The sequence below is a fragment of the Lissotriton helveticus genome, chromosome 11 (genome assembly GCF_964261635.1).
Source record: "Lissotriton helveticus chromosome 11, aLisHel1.1, whole genome shotgun sequence".
Taxonomy (NCBI): Eukaryota; Metazoa; Chordata; class Amphibia; order Caudata; family Salamandridae; genus Lissotriton; species Lissotriton helveticus.
This window is the reverse complement of record NC_136072.1, coordinates 1,077,968,403-1,077,984,638: the sequence shown is the minus strand read 5'-3', so window position 1 is coordinate 1,077,984,638 and position 16,236 is coordinate 1,077,968,403. Positions and strand designations below refer to the sequence as shown.

Genomic DNA, 16,236 nt, shown 5'->3' with positions numbered 1-16,236 from the left:
TTTAGCGCAGCAAGGGTTTGCAGTGGCTACAGTTAAAGGTTATCTTTCGGCGTTGTCGGCATTTATCTGCCTGCCGGATCAGCCGTCCTTATTTAAATCTCCTATTGTTTTGAGATTTCTGAAGGGCCTTACAAATAAATTTCCTCCCACTCCTTTTATTGTGCCTCAATGGGACTTGAATCTGGTGCTTACTTATCTAATGGGTTCCCCTTTCGAACCTTTATATAATTGTCTCTTGAGGTTGCTGTCTTTTAAGACGGTTTTCCTAGTTGCAATTACCTCGGCAAGGAGGGTAAGTGAGCTTCAAGCTCTTAGTTCAAAGCCCCCATTCTTGACCATTCATGCTGAACGAATGGTTCTCAGGACCAGGGCTGCTTTTCTGTCTAAGGTGGTAACTCCCTTCCATCTAGGACAGTCTATTACCCTTCTTACCTTCTATCCTCCCCCTCACCCTTCCAAGGAGGAGGAGCGACTTTGGCGTTTGGATCCTAAGAGGGCGGCGAGCTTTTATCTTGATAGGACAAAGGACTATCGAGTGGATGACCAGCTGTTTGTTGGATTTGCACACTTTTGAGATGGATAATACTATGCATCAAGATCTGCTACGCCCTGGCTGGTAAGGAAACTTCAGAGGGTATAAGAGCCCATTCTACTAGAGCAAAGTCTTCTACATCTGCTTTGTCTAGGGGTGTTCCTGTAGAGGACATTTGCAGAGCGGCAACTTGGGCCTCCCTCCACACTTTCGCGAAGCATTACTGCTTGGATTCCGAGGTGAGGAGTGATGGCCACTTTGACCTTCTGTCCTCCAGGATTTTCTGGTATAGGAGAGTGGACACCCTCCTCCGGGAGTGGGGACTGCTGTGGGAATCTATTCACAAGGTGAGGAATCCACTGGCAGTTGTATCCATCAGAAGAACAAGTTACTTACCTTCGGTAACGCTTTTTCTGGTGGATACAGTATCTGCCTGTGGATTCCTCACATGCTCACCCGCCTCCCCGTTGTCCTCTCTTCTATACCTGTGACATTATTTTAATGTTTTTATATGTATATATATATATATATATATTTATATTTGTATATATATTGTGTTTTTCATGCATTGGCTACACTATGTGTGTAATTTTGGATATTATGTACTGTGTACACTGTATATGTATATATCTACTGTCATTGGTCCGTCCGGGTGCCTCGAAGGCACGGAAAAAAGGGCGGAACTGATGTCATCACGCCGACGTAGGCCTAATAAGAAGGCAGTGATGTCAGTCTGAGTCACGCGTGATGCTGTGCTCCTATGACGTCATCCATGCCGGCGTGCTACAAAATAATTTTCCGAACGTTGCTGATGCAGGGGGATATTCACAAGGTGAGGAATCCACAGGCAGATACTGCATCCACCAGAAAAAGCATTACCGAAGGTAAGTAACTTGTTCTTTAGGTATGTGCTCCCCTCTTTTGTCTACCACTCCCCACATTCCTACAGTGTACAGCCAGAAATTGATGGATTATGCTTCCAAGACAGCCAGAGATGCTGAGATGCTGCTTTTCAAGTGTGTGATTAAAGTGATTCTTGAGATGGAGAGGAGAACATGTCTTGGTCCTGAAGAAGGATAGAGTGGAAGCTGGGTGCGGGCTTAGGTTGATCTTAGATCTCAGACTTCTAAACACCTTCATCAGAAGGACAAGTTAAAAATGTTGGTGTGAAATCCCAGAGACTGAATTCTGTCCTAGGATTTGCAGGACATTATATTTTCATGTGCTGATCCTGCTTCCCACAGTAATTTTGTCTTATTTTTTATGGGGTCTAACCACTTCTAGTTCACCGGCCTGCTCTTTGGCCTTACCTCAGCCGCATGAGTGTTCACAGAAGTGATGATTGCTGTTGCAGCTCATCTCCGTAGGTCGGGAATATATATATATATATATATATATTCCCTGACCTCGGAAACTGACTGCTAAGGGAGTGCTTGGCTCAGTAGGTCTTTGACCACAGTTTCATTGTGGCCACCCTTCGTCTAGCATCAGTGAGCTGAAATTCCATATTTGGCCTGGGTGGAGGATAACTTTAAAATTATCATCCTGAACATGGTGGCTTAGAAGTTCTTTACATCTCCTCCTGAGTTCAGGACATTCAGGGAAGGATTGCAAAATTTCGGGTTTGTGCTTTGGTTCTGAACCAAATGGTTCCAAGGTTTCTTTATCTTCTGGCGTTGTTCATGCTGCTGGTGCTTCATGTGCGTTGCTCTGCAGTGGAGCCTTCACTTTCCATTGGACAGACACCCGAAGTTCCTCTCGGAAAACATCTGCATATTGGAAGAGGCAGCACATGATCTTAAGTGGTGCATGGTGCGTGGCTGATGCCAACTTGGCATGCGATGCACCATTCTGCCTGCCCCATCCAAACCTCACTGTAGTGATCAACATACCTTCTTTTGACTGAGGTGGTCTCCTGGACGAGGCGAAAATGAGGCATTTGGTGTCTGGTAAAGCAGCATCACCATATCAGCGGTGTGAAGTTGTGCTCTATATGTTTGCCCCGCAAGTCTTTTATTCCTTCTATCAGAGGCCCGGCCTAATGTACAACATGACAGCTATGTGGCACTGCAACACATAGGGTGGTATAGGGGGTCCTTTGCCCTCTGACTAGAGGCTCAGGCTGTGGCAGGTTCTTGGTCCCCAAGGGTTCTCGCACAAGGTCAGTAACCTAGTGAGAATGCTCAGTGTTTGGCAGTTTGCTCCCTAGTGTGTTACACCGTTCCAGCCTCCTTCATGCGTTCCCACCTCTGCTGTGATACCATAAATCTAGAAGAATGTCAGAAGGGGCTGGCTCCAGCTCACGTTGTTAGTCTTGGATTGGGCTCAGACTCGTGTCCCCCAACCTCCTGGATATGGCATCTTCCCTCCACTTCATCTGCATCTTAGGTGGACCTCTTGACCCAACAGAGGGCACAGTTCTGCATGCAAACCTCCACAATCCACACCTTCCTGCGTGAAGACTAAACAGAATCCTGTGGCTTAATCATTCCATCTGAGGTGTTTTAATGTCCATCTAAGAAGCCCATCTGTTCTGGCGTCTGGTCTAAGTTTGTACCTAGCATGCAGACAAGTGATCTTTTTTAAGCCAAGTTGTATGATGTTCGAAAGATTTGTCTCTGGCCCAAGAAGACTTTGCTTTGGGCACAATTAAAGGTTCCTTTCCAGCCCTTTCTACCTGCCTTCATTTGCCTGATCAGCCCTCTCTAATCAAACAGAGACTTCTAGCTGCAGATTCCTTGCCTTAGAATTATCCCCAGGCGTCGGACTAGATTGGGAAATGTTTCATAAGCAGTACCCCTCCATGCCGATAGGTGGCGTCATTTAGATCCGCATGGCGTCATCTGTGCTGTAAATTACATACACTGTGCCTATATAGGCGCCACCCAGGCGTGCTGACATTAGTTATTTTCTTTCCTCACCAGCAAGCGCACATCGGAAAGAGCTACCCGTTAGTCACTTTTTGACTAGGTTGTTACGACGTTTTGTTAAAGATTTTGTTTAGGTTTAACTCCTGGTGTGGCGGAATATGTTATCGACGAAGGCTGGTTTTAAGCCCTGCAGCGTCTGTCACTGGCAGATGTCAGTGACAGATCCACACCTAGATTACCTCTGGTGGCTTGAGCAGGAACATGACCCGAAGGCCTGCTGACTGCCGTGCCATGCATCCGAATGCCTTGAAGGAGCGATCCCTCACGCTTATAGTGGCTCAATGTGCGATCGAGGTTCTGATCAACAGGAAAGTCTCTGGAGAGGCCGGGGAGGCCAAGGTCATCGTTGCAGTCCCGGTTATCGAGCCCTTTAGGTAAGTCGAAGTCCCACTAGAAGTCGGTGTCGAAGCGTGCTTCAACTTAACCTTGTCCATTGGCCAACGAGAACAGCGAGCGTTGCCACTCGAGGCCTGGTTCTGCAGTTGAGCCAGTGCCTGGTTCGTCCCGCACCTCCCCAACTTTCTGGGAGCCGGAGCAACCCTCTCCCAACTTTATGAGGTCATGTACTTCATATTTGAGAAGGCCGTTCCCTCTGGCGCACATTTAGGCCCTGCAGGTTCAGGAAGGGGCCGTACTGGATCAACACCGACATCTCTGGCACCAGTCGAGCCCCAGGGATCCACAGATGGATCCGGATCAGCGTGATTGTGCCACCTCGACCTTCCACAACTGCAAATCTGAGGGCGATGTTCCCCGCGCTGCAAGCGCCCTCCAGCTGCACCATCCTCTTCCCTGACTCCGACATGGAGCCTGTGGGGTGTCATCCCGACGCTGGCTCTGTCGCCAACTAGAGCCATGCCTTTCAGGCTGGCACCTAAGCCCTATTTTTACAGGCTTGGACTCGGGGAGGAATGGGAGGGGTCGCTGGACCCTGAGGAATACCAGCCTTAAGAAAAACAAATGGACTGGTGTGAGGATCTGGATGACACCAGTAGACTGGATACTTCACCACATACTGGCATGCTTTCTCCCCCTACTGTGACTACTGAGGAGGGAACTTTCCTTTGTAATGGTGGTACGAAGGGCAGCTGTAGTCCTGGTCCTTAGCTTGCCTTCGGTGGCAGTCAAGGGTAATGTCTTGAAGAAAGTGCTTCAGCCGGGAGTTTCCCCATTAGAACCGCTTCCCCCTTTTAATGATGTCCTACTTGGTCCAAGTCCAACACACGGGCTCCTGTGAACAAGATGATTGGCCGCCACCGCCCGCTCCAGGAGATCTAAATTTCTTCACTCTACACCCTACTCTGGAGAGCATGGAAGTCTAAGCCTCAACATCCTATGTAAACCCTAGTGCATCCCCTAACGCACGCCCCAGACAGTCAATCCAAGAGTTTTGAAATCTTGGGAATATTGCTTTCTTCCGCCAGCCAGGCACTGCGGTTGGTGAACACTGCATGCCTTTTGGGCTGCTATTTCCACGCTCTGTGGCATGTGGTTGCTCAGGTGCTGCCAACGGTCCTGGAGGAGGCCGGGGCCGTGCTCTCCCAGGCTGCTGCCAATGGGAAGGATGCAACTAAGTTCACTATCCGCTGTGCACTAGACACCACCGACTCACTAGACAGAGCGGTTTCGTCGACAGTGCCTCTGCGACGCCACGCCTAGTTGAGGACGGCTGGCTTTTCTGGGTATGTCCAATCCTCTCTCATGGACATGCTCTTTGATGGCTCCCATCTTTTAAAAGACAAAGCAGATTCAGTGTTGGAGCTCTTTAAGGACAGCAGTAATACAGATAGGTCTTTGGGCCTTTCTATGGCACCTTGTCATATTCGATCCGCCTTTCGCTCATAGCCACGGAAGGTGCGCACAACTGCGTCTTTACCCACCGCAGATGCGCTTTTTACCAGCCTTGTTGGTCAGGTAGCCAGCGATTGGGTCAGTCCACCAACCCCCTAGCAGCTGCAGCTTCCAAACCCTCCTGGTCTGCCCGTTTTCCATCATGGGCACCCTAGTGAGTGGCAGGCTTCGCAGTCACCTACCCGCTGACAGTCCATAACATTGGGCAGGTGGGTTTTGAAGATTGCCCGAAGGGGCTTCTCCCTCCCCTTCGAGACCACCTCTCCCACCATGCCACCTATTTACGACAGGCTGACTGAGGACCAACTATCTCTTCTCCCCCCAAGAAGTGACAGCTCCTTTGGCCAATGGAGCCATAGAAAGGATGGCAACACCAAGAGTGGGTCCTGGTTGTTATTCCTGGTGCCCAAGTAGGACGAAGGCTTTCGTCCTATCTTAGACATGCACTCTCTCAACTTTTTTTCTCAAGAAGTTGTTTAAAATGCTCACTCTAGCTCAGGTCCTGTCTGCCTGTCCGGATCGTAGCTTTGGACTTGCAGGACACATATTTCCACATTCCCATCTTGCCTGCCCACAGGCGTTACCTGCGATACACTGTGGGCCACGAGCACTTTCAGTTCGGTTTGCTTCCTTTTGGCCTCACCAGCGCCCCTAGGGTGTTTACCATGGTGTTGGCGGTGGTTGCAGCTCATCTATGTAGATCAGGGGTGCCAGTCTTCCCCTATCAAAACGACTGGCTGTTGAAGGTGGGCTGGCCTCGGGCTGTTGTCTCCCACCTACAGGCTACGGCGGACCTCCTGCATTCGCTGGGGTTCATTATCTACATGCCAGAGTCACATCTGACTCCCTCTCAGACTTTCCAGATAACGATGGATTAAACCCAGATCTGTGACTGGGGGTGAATGTTTTGCCATTGTGCAACATTCCGTCCATCATCTTGTGTGTTTTACATGATCTTGGCAGCCAGGGTCCCTCTACCAATACAGTTTGGGTTTGCTGTTGGGCAAAATTTGTGGCATGGTGTTCAGAAAGACACATTGATCCCCCTTCTTCCCTCCCTTTCTCAGGTTCTCTTGTTCGTTCTTTCCCTTGCCCGGCAAGGCTCTGCTCTGGACACTTTTAAGGGATATCTTTATGCAATCTCTGCTTTTCTTTGGTTACATGACCAACCTTCCCTTTTTCAGTCTCTTATTGTACATATGAGTTTGAAAGGTTTGCAACATATGTTTCCTCCCACTCCTTTCGTAATGCCCCAGTGGTACCTCCATCTTGTCCGCACTTTCCTCATGTGTGCTCCCTTTGAGCCTCACATAATTGTCCACTTAGGCTCCTTACCATCAAAACAACCTGTCTCGTTGCAATAACGTCTGCCCGAAGGGTCAGTGAGGTTGATGACTTGTCATTCAAGCCTTCTTATCTTAACATCTGCTCCGACAAACCCGTGCTTCATGCGAGAGCTTCCTTTCTTCCGAAAGTGGTTCACTCCATTTCATGTAGGTCAATCCATCACCTTGCCTACTTTGTACGCTCCTCCACATCCCTTCGAAGAAGAGGAGTGACTCTGCCGTCCTGACCCAAAAAGATCATTGTCGTTCTACCTTGACCGTACAAATGAGTTCCGGGTGGACCTCTAACTTTTCGTGGGGAATGTCAGAGCAAAGAAAGGACAGGTGGATCAGAAGAGGACCATTTCATGATGGATCGTACTCATCATCAAAATATGCTACGCAATGGCTAAAAAGCAACACCCTGAGGGTTTGCATGCTCATTCCACCAGAGCTAAAGCTGCAACCACTGCGTTACCTCGCAGCGATCCGGTCGTGGACATCTGCCAGTCAGCAAAATGGGCTTCTCTGCACACGTTTACCAAGCACTACTGCCTGGACAGTCAGGTCCTTAGGGATGGGCACTTTGTCCGTTCGGTCCTGCAGGACTTTGTCATGTGAAATTGGTCCGCAGATCCACCTCTGGGCAAGTGTTGCTTGGTTATCTATTCTGAGGTAAGGAATCTGTGGTTATTCGTCGCTATCAGATGAACAAGTTACTTACGTTCTTTAACGCCTTAACTGGTAGACTCTATCTAGCCACAGATTCCTTACCGACCCACCCATCCTCCACACTATGCAAATGGATTTCTAGGGACCGGGTTTTCTTCTTTCTTGGCCCTAATTTTCCACACTAGTGGTCAGTGTACTTCATGGCTTTTGGCATGGAAAGTCGTGAAAAGTAAGTGACATAAGCGCGTCTGGGTGGTGCCCATGTTGGCAACGCAAACGTAATTTCCAGCGCAAACGATGCCACGCGAAACCAAACAACGCCACCTACCGGCGTGTAGGGCTACTGCTCACAAAAAAATTCCAGATCCGGTCTGGGGATAATTCTAAGGTAAAGAATCTGCAGCTAGATAGTCTCTACTAAATAAAGGCATTACAGAAGGTAACTTGTTCTTCAAGTCACCTGTTGTGATGCATCACTTTAGTTCATTCCTTTTTGATCAGTATGATGTTTGTGTCTATGCATAGTTGCACCCAGAGACTTTTGACCCTCAAGATGATTTTCCTTATTGCCTTCATGTTGCATCAGTGAATTGCAGGCATAATCTGTTGAGCTGCTGTATACAAGTTAGTGCGTCAGACCCAGGCATCCTTTCTTCAAAAGTGATGTTGCCTTTTCATGTACAGTACATTACATTCCACACTTTCTACCCTTTGCCAAATCCCTCCGTGGAGGAGAGGATGCCTAAGTTGGATCCTGACTGGTTGCTTATTTTCTACATTGGTAGGCTGGTGCAAAGAGAGAGAAGACAGTCCAGAAACTGAGCTGTTTTAAGTAGATTGTTCTTTGCCTTATGCTGAGCTGTGATCTGGCAAAAATAAAAAAGCCTCCTGAGTGCCTTTGCGCTCATTCTACCAGGGTGAAGGCCGCCAATACAGCCCTGGCTAGAGATGTTCTAGATAAGCAATTGTCCATACCTTCATCAGGCAATGCCATAGCAGCGATCAGGTCCACAGTGTGGACAATTCACTCATATGGCTTACTGCACACCCAACTCCCCATGGAGTGGACTTTATTCTGGGTTATAAGGTCCTAAGTTAGATTTCACACAGCAACTAGTTAGCTCTGCGCCTGAAGGCACAAGGTTATCTGATTGATAAACTGATGTCGCATGCCCAGCAGTGGGGCCTGTATGCAGCTCAGTGCCACCACATGCACAAGTGGAACGGAGTCTGCATGAAGTGAGATAGTGTTACCTTCTGGCGCACTGGCTCTATTGCGGAAGTTTATCTGGATTAATTCTGGTACCTGGGGGATTCAAAAGCTGCGGAATCTGAGTTTGGAAAGTATTCACCAGTACAATCGTTAGCGAAGGTAAGCAACATGTTTGAGAAGATCTGTTTAGAGGCTCCACTGGTTAAGGACCTAATGTAATTGGTCTTCCTTGCAGAATGTTCTGAAAATTAATTAATTAAACTTAAACTTTTCACTAAACATCTTTCTTTTTATCCCATCTAGAATTCTTGGATAAAAATGACCATTCATTGGCCTCTGCTGTTTTCGCTTCATCCTCCAATAGTTTTCCAATTGCCATCATGCAGGTGAATACCACTGGGCAGAGAGAGGAGTACCTGCTGTGCTTCCATGGTAAGTCAGGGTATTCGATGTACAAAGCTTCAAGCTTTACTGTGCTTTCTGGCACAAATATAACTGATAGCAACCTACTTGAGCAAAACATAGCCAATGCTCACATGTAGAATGCATATCAGGCCCCTGCCAATGAAAGTGGTGTCCTGCCATACGTAAAACCAAAATCTAAAGAAAAGTTCCAATTTCGCACTGCACTTTTTCCCTATTAATCCGTACATCCCAGTTTAGTGTGCTATCTGGGTGCACTCTCCGTTCTTGAGTGCTTCTACAACCATCATTAAGCCACTTGTCGTCTAACAAGTCATTCCCACAGATGCACTGCTTAAACACTGCAAAATTGTTGAATCACATTCACTTCAAGATATATTTCCAGGCTTTTTTTTTTATTGAGCAGAGATGCATAGCAGTGCTTGTATACGCCATTCAAACATCTTAATATGTTCAATCCACACTAATCATGGAGCTTCTGCAAAGCGTATTATTAATTTGAATATGTCAAGTATATCCCCTGACAAAGTGCCCTTGTCTGAAATGCATCAGGGTTAAAATATGATAAATTATGGATACCTAAAGAGAAATGCATGTTTTTTTTTTAAATGATTCAGCAATATCCCGAATCTTGGTGTATGCTGCAAAAATGATATTAAATGTCACTATGTTTTCATTAGGAAGTCTGTAAACTAGTAATGTATAGTGAAGTGAATGTAGTTATTCTGAATTTCATCGATTATTATTAGGTGAAAAAACAAGGTCAATGTCTATACATCTTGCTTTCTTTAGAATTTGGCGTTTTTGTGGATTCTTATGGAAGGCGAAGCCGAACAGATGATCTGAAGTGGAGTCGTTTGCCTCTAGCTTTCGGTAGGTGATAATATCCTCCTTACTAGGCCGCTCCAACATACAGTTCTGTCCACTGCTGCAGTATTTGTCTAATGGTGTAACAAAATGTTTTGTATGAGCAGCCTGTTTGTTTTCTTTTTGATACAAATCCATTGAAAATGTTAATTGTGCATGTCCTTCTTTGTTGTGGAACTAAGCGAAATTACCTATGCAATTGACATCTGCAGCAGAATTCCATGTGTATCTAAGATTATGGCGAGATACTCTGAATGATGTCGAAAATTGGAGTGCTTTATTTAAAAATTACCTGGCAATGGTAAGGGGGAGAGGTGTGGCGCCGCGGCCAGGGCGACTGACGCTGGAATCTGGGGACCACGGTTCGATCCCCGGCTCCGGCGGCAGGTTAGCCCAGCACCATGTTACTCTGGGCAATAGCTCGCTTAATCTTCCCGACGGCCCCCAGCGCCTAGAGACCCTTACGGGTGATTGTGCGCTTTACAAATGTGGACTTTTACACAAGGCATACTATTAATGACAGGCTATGTGAAGAAATTACATATCTTGTCTTTCCCACTGGTACCTTATATGATCCTACTTAATGGCCTGAGAACTTTGCTACCAGACTAGAGGAGCGCTTGTTACACAGGGCCTCCTCAGATTGCAATGATGGAGGAGGACTCGAGGGAGAGCACAAGAGTGAAGATTAAAGTGTGGGTGCAGAATTCACTTAAAAGACTGACAGAGTGATCACACCTAGGCCTCAATGTGGAATACTAAGGGAAGGTTAAGGTGGAGGGGAGATGAAGGGTCCAGTGGAGCAAACTGTCTAGGAGAGGGACATTAGAGCGGCAGGGAGAGTGAAGGAAGGAGGGTGAGGTAGGACATTCGGTAACAAGTGTTGGGAGTTGTTGTTGAACACACACAGACTCAATAATGAGAGAGACACTCAAGAAGAAACTCAAGACCCATTTGGAAAAATAACAAGCACTTTTTATATTTATTTTTAAACCCCAAGAACTTCGTTATGGAGTATGTACTTTTCAGTTTATCCGTTGTTGCAGGTAAGTAAAGAATGTTCACTCTAATGCGTCTTTATGCGATAATGCTTTCCTATGGAGAAAAGGTTATATACTGAATTCGGATATTTGCAAATGATTCTCCGGGGTGTGCTTAAGGACTTAAGGTGCTAGGGGACCAAGGACCAAAGTACCACCACCAGTTCAAGTTTACCTTCCCTGGAGTGTCCTGGTGCAGAGGTGCTGGACAGGTTGGTAGTCTTGCGCGCTACATGCTAGGCAAAGAGGAGGCCACCAAGAAACCGGCTGCAGGGAGGGACTTGGGGACAAGTCCAGGAGCTCCCAGCCAGTGGGGGGGGGACTTGGTTCATTGGGGTCCTGGAAGTACTGTCGGTTGTAGTGGACCTGGGCCTGGTTTGCTTGGGTGCAGAGGGTTGTGGCCAAGTGGTGCTCGTGCATCAAAGGCACCCACGGGTAACAGTTAGACTTGCAAATGGGGACAAAACAGTGCAGCCTGGCCGCTCTTGGTGCTGAAGTCCCTCGTCGGCTGCTCAGTCTTTGTGGTGTTAGAGTCCCGATTGGACCTAGCATTGGTTATTTCAAGGGGTTCGGTAATCCCGGGTATTGGTGCAGGGTGGCTCTGGTTGGTCCTGGCGTCTTTTCACTTGTTTAGCAGGATGGATCTGACCTCTAGGAGCGTGGGGACCTCTTCCTGGGTGGCTACTGCATCAGTGGTCCCGCAGAACAGCAAAATGGTGAACTGGATGTTGCGGTCAGTACCTGCAGGCTGCAGGGGAGTGGCTCCTCCACTTCAAGAGAAATGCTGACTGCTTGACAAAGTGCTGGAGGCCGTCCGAGGTTTTTGGAGGATGCACAGCTGCAGGACAAGTTGGGTTGTCGCAATTGTCTGGTTAGGAGCAGGTAGGCAGGCAGAGTTTGGCGCAAGTGCTCACCAGCAGATCTTGCTTATTTGGCTATTCTTCTTCCTCTCCTTTCTGCAGCCAACAAATCTACATTCCTGGTGTCAAGGGGCCAAATAAATACTCCATTTAGAAACATTAAGGGGAGTGAAGGGTAGTAGCCAATGGACTACCTACCCTTGGAGTCACTACACCCCTTATGTGACCACTTCCTGTGGGCAGTGGGCATAACCCCGTCTTAAAAATTTTATATCCACCAAAATCAAAATGGTGGAACCCTTCTTTTTGTGGGGCACATCAGGGAGCCCACCTTAGGGGTGTGGCCTGGTGACCTGCCTGGTAGTCCACTAAGCCTCCTAGCATGGCTAATTTCCTGCCTGTCCAAATGGGCCTCAGCGCAGGGAGTGGCATCTCCTAGGTCTAGGGGAAGCCTGGATAGCATATCAAAGGCGGCAGTGGCTTTAAAGTCCCGGTCTTGGTATGCAGATACACTTTCCAACCTGCTGGAGGAGGTGTGAACACCTTCCTCCGAAGCAGGCATTATTTCTGGCCTCAGAGAGCACGGACTCTCACCTGCAGGAGGTCAGGAACATGTCTGTGGTGGCAGGCTAGATGGAAGAAACACTTTGTGATAGATTCTTTACCTTAGAATTAACCCCAGGCGTCAGACTGGATCCGGAAAGTTTTCATCAGCAGTACCTCTGCGCGTCGGAAGGTAGCATCGCGCGGCTCCGCGTCCGTCGTTGGCGTCGAAATGACGTCGCAGCAGCTACTTAGACGTCGCCCTTGTGCGCTGACGTCCGTTCTTTCTTTTTCCACGCCAGTAAGTGCAGATCCGGAGAGAGCGGTACCCCCAGTCACTTTTTGACTGAGATTTTCAAGGCCTTTTTGTCTCTATTTTTCGAGTCGATCGACTCCTGGTGCCGTAGGGATGCCCGGCTTTAAGTCCTGCGTGGACTGCCATCGCATGATGTCGGTGAAGGACCCGCACTGCGTGTGTCTCTACTGCCTGGGGCGCGACCATGACCCCAAGTCGTGCCCCGACTGCCGGGCCATGGCACTGAAGACTTTGTCAGAGCAGTCCCGAACGTTGCTTGAAGTCCGGTAGTCGACTCTGCGCCGCTCAAGGTCCCGGTCACGTGGGAGGTTGAGGGACTGGTTGCAGAGCCACCACCATCGTTCGTCGGGATCGAAGTCTTCGCACTCTTGGTCAGGTTAGACGAAGTATAACAAGAAGTTGAATAGGTGTCATTGTTCTTTGACTTCCCCGACACGGTTGAGGATGCGGCTGGTGCCTCTCCCGCGGCTCCACCGGAGCTTACTCAGTCGCCATCGGCCTACCCTGCCCTTCCCGGGTCCGTCGGCGACTATGGCCTAGCTGCAGGAATTTCTGTCAAGTATGACCCGCTTCTTTGGGCCGTCAGGCACTCAGGCCCGGCTGGGGGCCCTCGCCCTTCACTGTCTGCTGGCTCCAGCATCGCTGTCGGCTACAGCGCCGAAGGGCCTCAAGGATCCAGCCCTGGATCCCGTTCGACGTCGGTTGACCTTGTGACCCCTCCACCGACAGCACCAGCACCACCTCCGACGTCGTCCGGGGGCACGGGCCGGAACGGCATTGCTCGACAACGATTCCAGCACCGATGGGGCCTTTCTACCCCTATGTCCAGCCTCCCTATTTCCAGCCTGTTCATCAGCCTTTGGAGGAAGGGGAGGACTGGGAGGGGTCTGAGGACCCTCTCAAAGCACAATGTAAGTTTGACCCGGACTGGGCAGAGGAACTGGGGATGCCAGTGGTCTTGATACCTCTCCTGACCTTGGCATGCTAACTCCTCCTACTGTGGGTGCAAGTTACGCAGTAGTGTTGCGAGGGGCGGCCAAGGCTCTCCACCTCGAACGCCCTACAGTGGCCGTCAGGACTAACCTCCTGACTGAAGTGCTTCAGCCGGCGGCTACCTCTGCGGAGCCACTGCTTCCTTTAATGATGTACTTTCAGACGTTCTTTTAGGCACCTGGTCCAGGCCCAACACAGGGGCTCCTGTGGATAGGAACGTGGCCCGACCCCATCGCCTGGCCCCGAGCAACCCCATTTTCCTTTCCCAAGACCCCACCCCTGAGAGCTTTGTTGTCCAAGCCTCTGCGTCCTCAAGCGCATTCCCTACCGCACCCCCGGATAGGGAATCCAAGAAACTGGAACAGTTTGGGAAGAAACTGTTTACTTCCGCCAGTTCAGGGCTGCGGTCTGTGAACACTGCATGCCTCTTGCGTCGTTATTCCCATTCTGTATGGGACATGGCTGCGCTGGTGCTGCCTCAGTGTCCGGAGAAGGCTCACACGGTGCTCTCCTAAGCTATTGCTGATGGGAGAGACGCAGCCAAGTTCATGATTCGTTGTGACCTTGATACCGCTGGCTCGCTGCGCAGGGTGTTTTCCACGACAGTGGCACTATGCCGCCACGCCTGGCTGAGGACAACTGGCTTTTCCGGAGATGTCCAGAACACACTGATGGACATGCCCTTTTATGGCACTCGCCTTTTCGGTGACAAGGCAGATAGGGCGTTTCCTCCTTCCACTTCTGCTTTTCGCTCCTTTCGTGGCCAAGGAAGGGGCGCCCAGACACGTTTGTTTTAGAGCCACAGGCCTGCGCAGCAACAGTCTCAGCGCAGCCGCGGATGTGGGACCCGCAGAGGTGGATCACAGGGCCAACGGGCGGGTCAGTCCACCACCTTCCCTGCCGCTACTGCTTCCAAACCTTCCTAGTCCGGTGTTTCAGGCCCACCAAACACCAGTGGGTGGCAGGATTCGCCATCTCCTCCCCCACTGGCGCACCATCACCTCGGACAGGTGGGTTCTGCAGATAGTCCGACGGGGATCACTTGGCGCTTCTTTAGCAGGAAGTTTCAGCCCTCTTGGCCAAGGGGGCCATCGAGCGCGTTCTGACGCCAGAAGTAGGTTGTGGTTGTTACTCCCACTACTTCCTGGTTCCAAAGAAGGACAAGGACCTGCATCCTATCTTAGACCTTCGGAACGTCATTCGCTTACTCCGGAAGGAGAAGTTCAAGATGCTCACACTTGCTCAGGTCTTGTCTGCCCTAGACCCCCAAGACTGGTTGGTAGCGTTGGACTTGCAGGACACTTATTTTCATATCCCCGTCCTGCCAACTCACTGGCGTTACTTGCGGTTCACGGTAGGCCACGAGCACTTTCAGTTCACTGTGCTCCCTTTTGGCCTGACCAGCGCCCCTCAGGTGTTCATGTAAGTGATGATGGTGATGGCAGCTCCTCTGCGCAGATCAAGGGTTTCAGTCTTCCCCTATCTCGACGACTGGTTGCTGAAGGCGAGATCGCCCCAGGCAGTCGTCCCCCACCTCCAGACTACGGCCGACCTCATGCACTTGCTGGGCTTCTCCAATAACGAGCCGAAGTCGCACCCGATTCCCTCTCAGAAGCTCCTCTGCATTGGAGCGGTTCGGGAACGGCACGGTTTTGGGTTTATCCTCCTGAACAGCGAGTCCAGGACATTCGGGCTCTGATTCCGATCTTTCGGCCTTTGTCCTGGGTTTCGGTCAGGATGACCCTGAGGCTGCTGGGCCTCATGGCCTCCTGCATTCTGCTGACCAATCATGCCAGACGGCATATGCGGGCTCTGCAGTGGGACCTGAAGTTCCAGTGGGCGCAGCATCAAGGGGACCCAGATCTCGGAGGGCACTGTGCAACAGCTGCAGTGGTGGCTCACAAACCAGCGTTGGGTCAGCGGCTGATCACTCTCCCTTCCCCTACCGGAGCACACAGTAGTGACGAATGTGTCCCTTCTGGGATGGGGCGGCAACATGGGCGAGGCGGAGATCAGAGGCCTCTGGTCTCCAGCGGAGTCCAGGCTCCATATAAACCTTCTGGAGCTCCGGGCGATCCTACTTGCACTGAAAGCCTTCCTTCCCTCTGTCAAGGGGAGAGTAGTGCAGGTGTTCACAGACAACATCACCGCCAAGTGTTATTGCAAGAAGCAAGGCAGGGTGGTGTCGTGGACCCTATGTCAGGAGGCTCTGCATCTCTGGACATGGCTAGATCGTGAAGGCATTTCCTTGACGGTTCAAAACTTGGCAGGTTCTTTGAACGCCAGGGCAGGTAAACTCAGCCAAAGGTGCATGATGGATCACAAATGGCATCTTCACGCGGAGGTGGCGCAAGGCCTCTTTCAACAGTGGGGAGAGCCTTGGTTAGATCTATTTGCTACCGAAGAGAACATGCAATGTCATCACTTCTGCGTGTTGGAATTTCCAAGGCGGCACTCGCTCTGCAACTCTTTTCTTCACGAGTGGAGCTGCCGTCCATTGTACGCTTTTCCACCTATACCACTTCTACCCAGACTGCCAAAGACGATGAGGCGCGACCGGGCCTAAGTCATTCTTGTTGCCCCAGACTGGGCTCAAAGAGTTTGGTATCCAGAGCTACTCATTATGAGCATGGATCCCCAGATTCGACTGCCTCTTCGGGAGGATCTTCTG

The 16,236-nt window shown here is 49.9% G+C and overlaps 1 protein-coding gene across 4 annotated transcripts in view; it reads left to right on the top strand.

Moving 5' to 3' along the window:
* Positions 1–16,236, top strand: part of CIT (citron rho-interacting serine/threonine kinase) — a 1,315,032-nt gene that overhangs the window by 1,174,220 nt on the left and 124,576 nt on the right. For all 4 annotated transcript variants that reach the window (XM_078667654.1, XM_078667653.1, XM_078667652.1 and 1 more), the window contains 2 exons: positions 8,827–8,955; positions 9,739–9,819. In XM_078667654.1, coding sequence (XP_078523780.1) covers positions 8,827–8,955; positions 9,739–9,819 — 210 coding nt within the window. The remainder of the gene's footprint in view (positions 1–8,826; positions 8,956–9,738; positions 9,820–16,236) is intronic.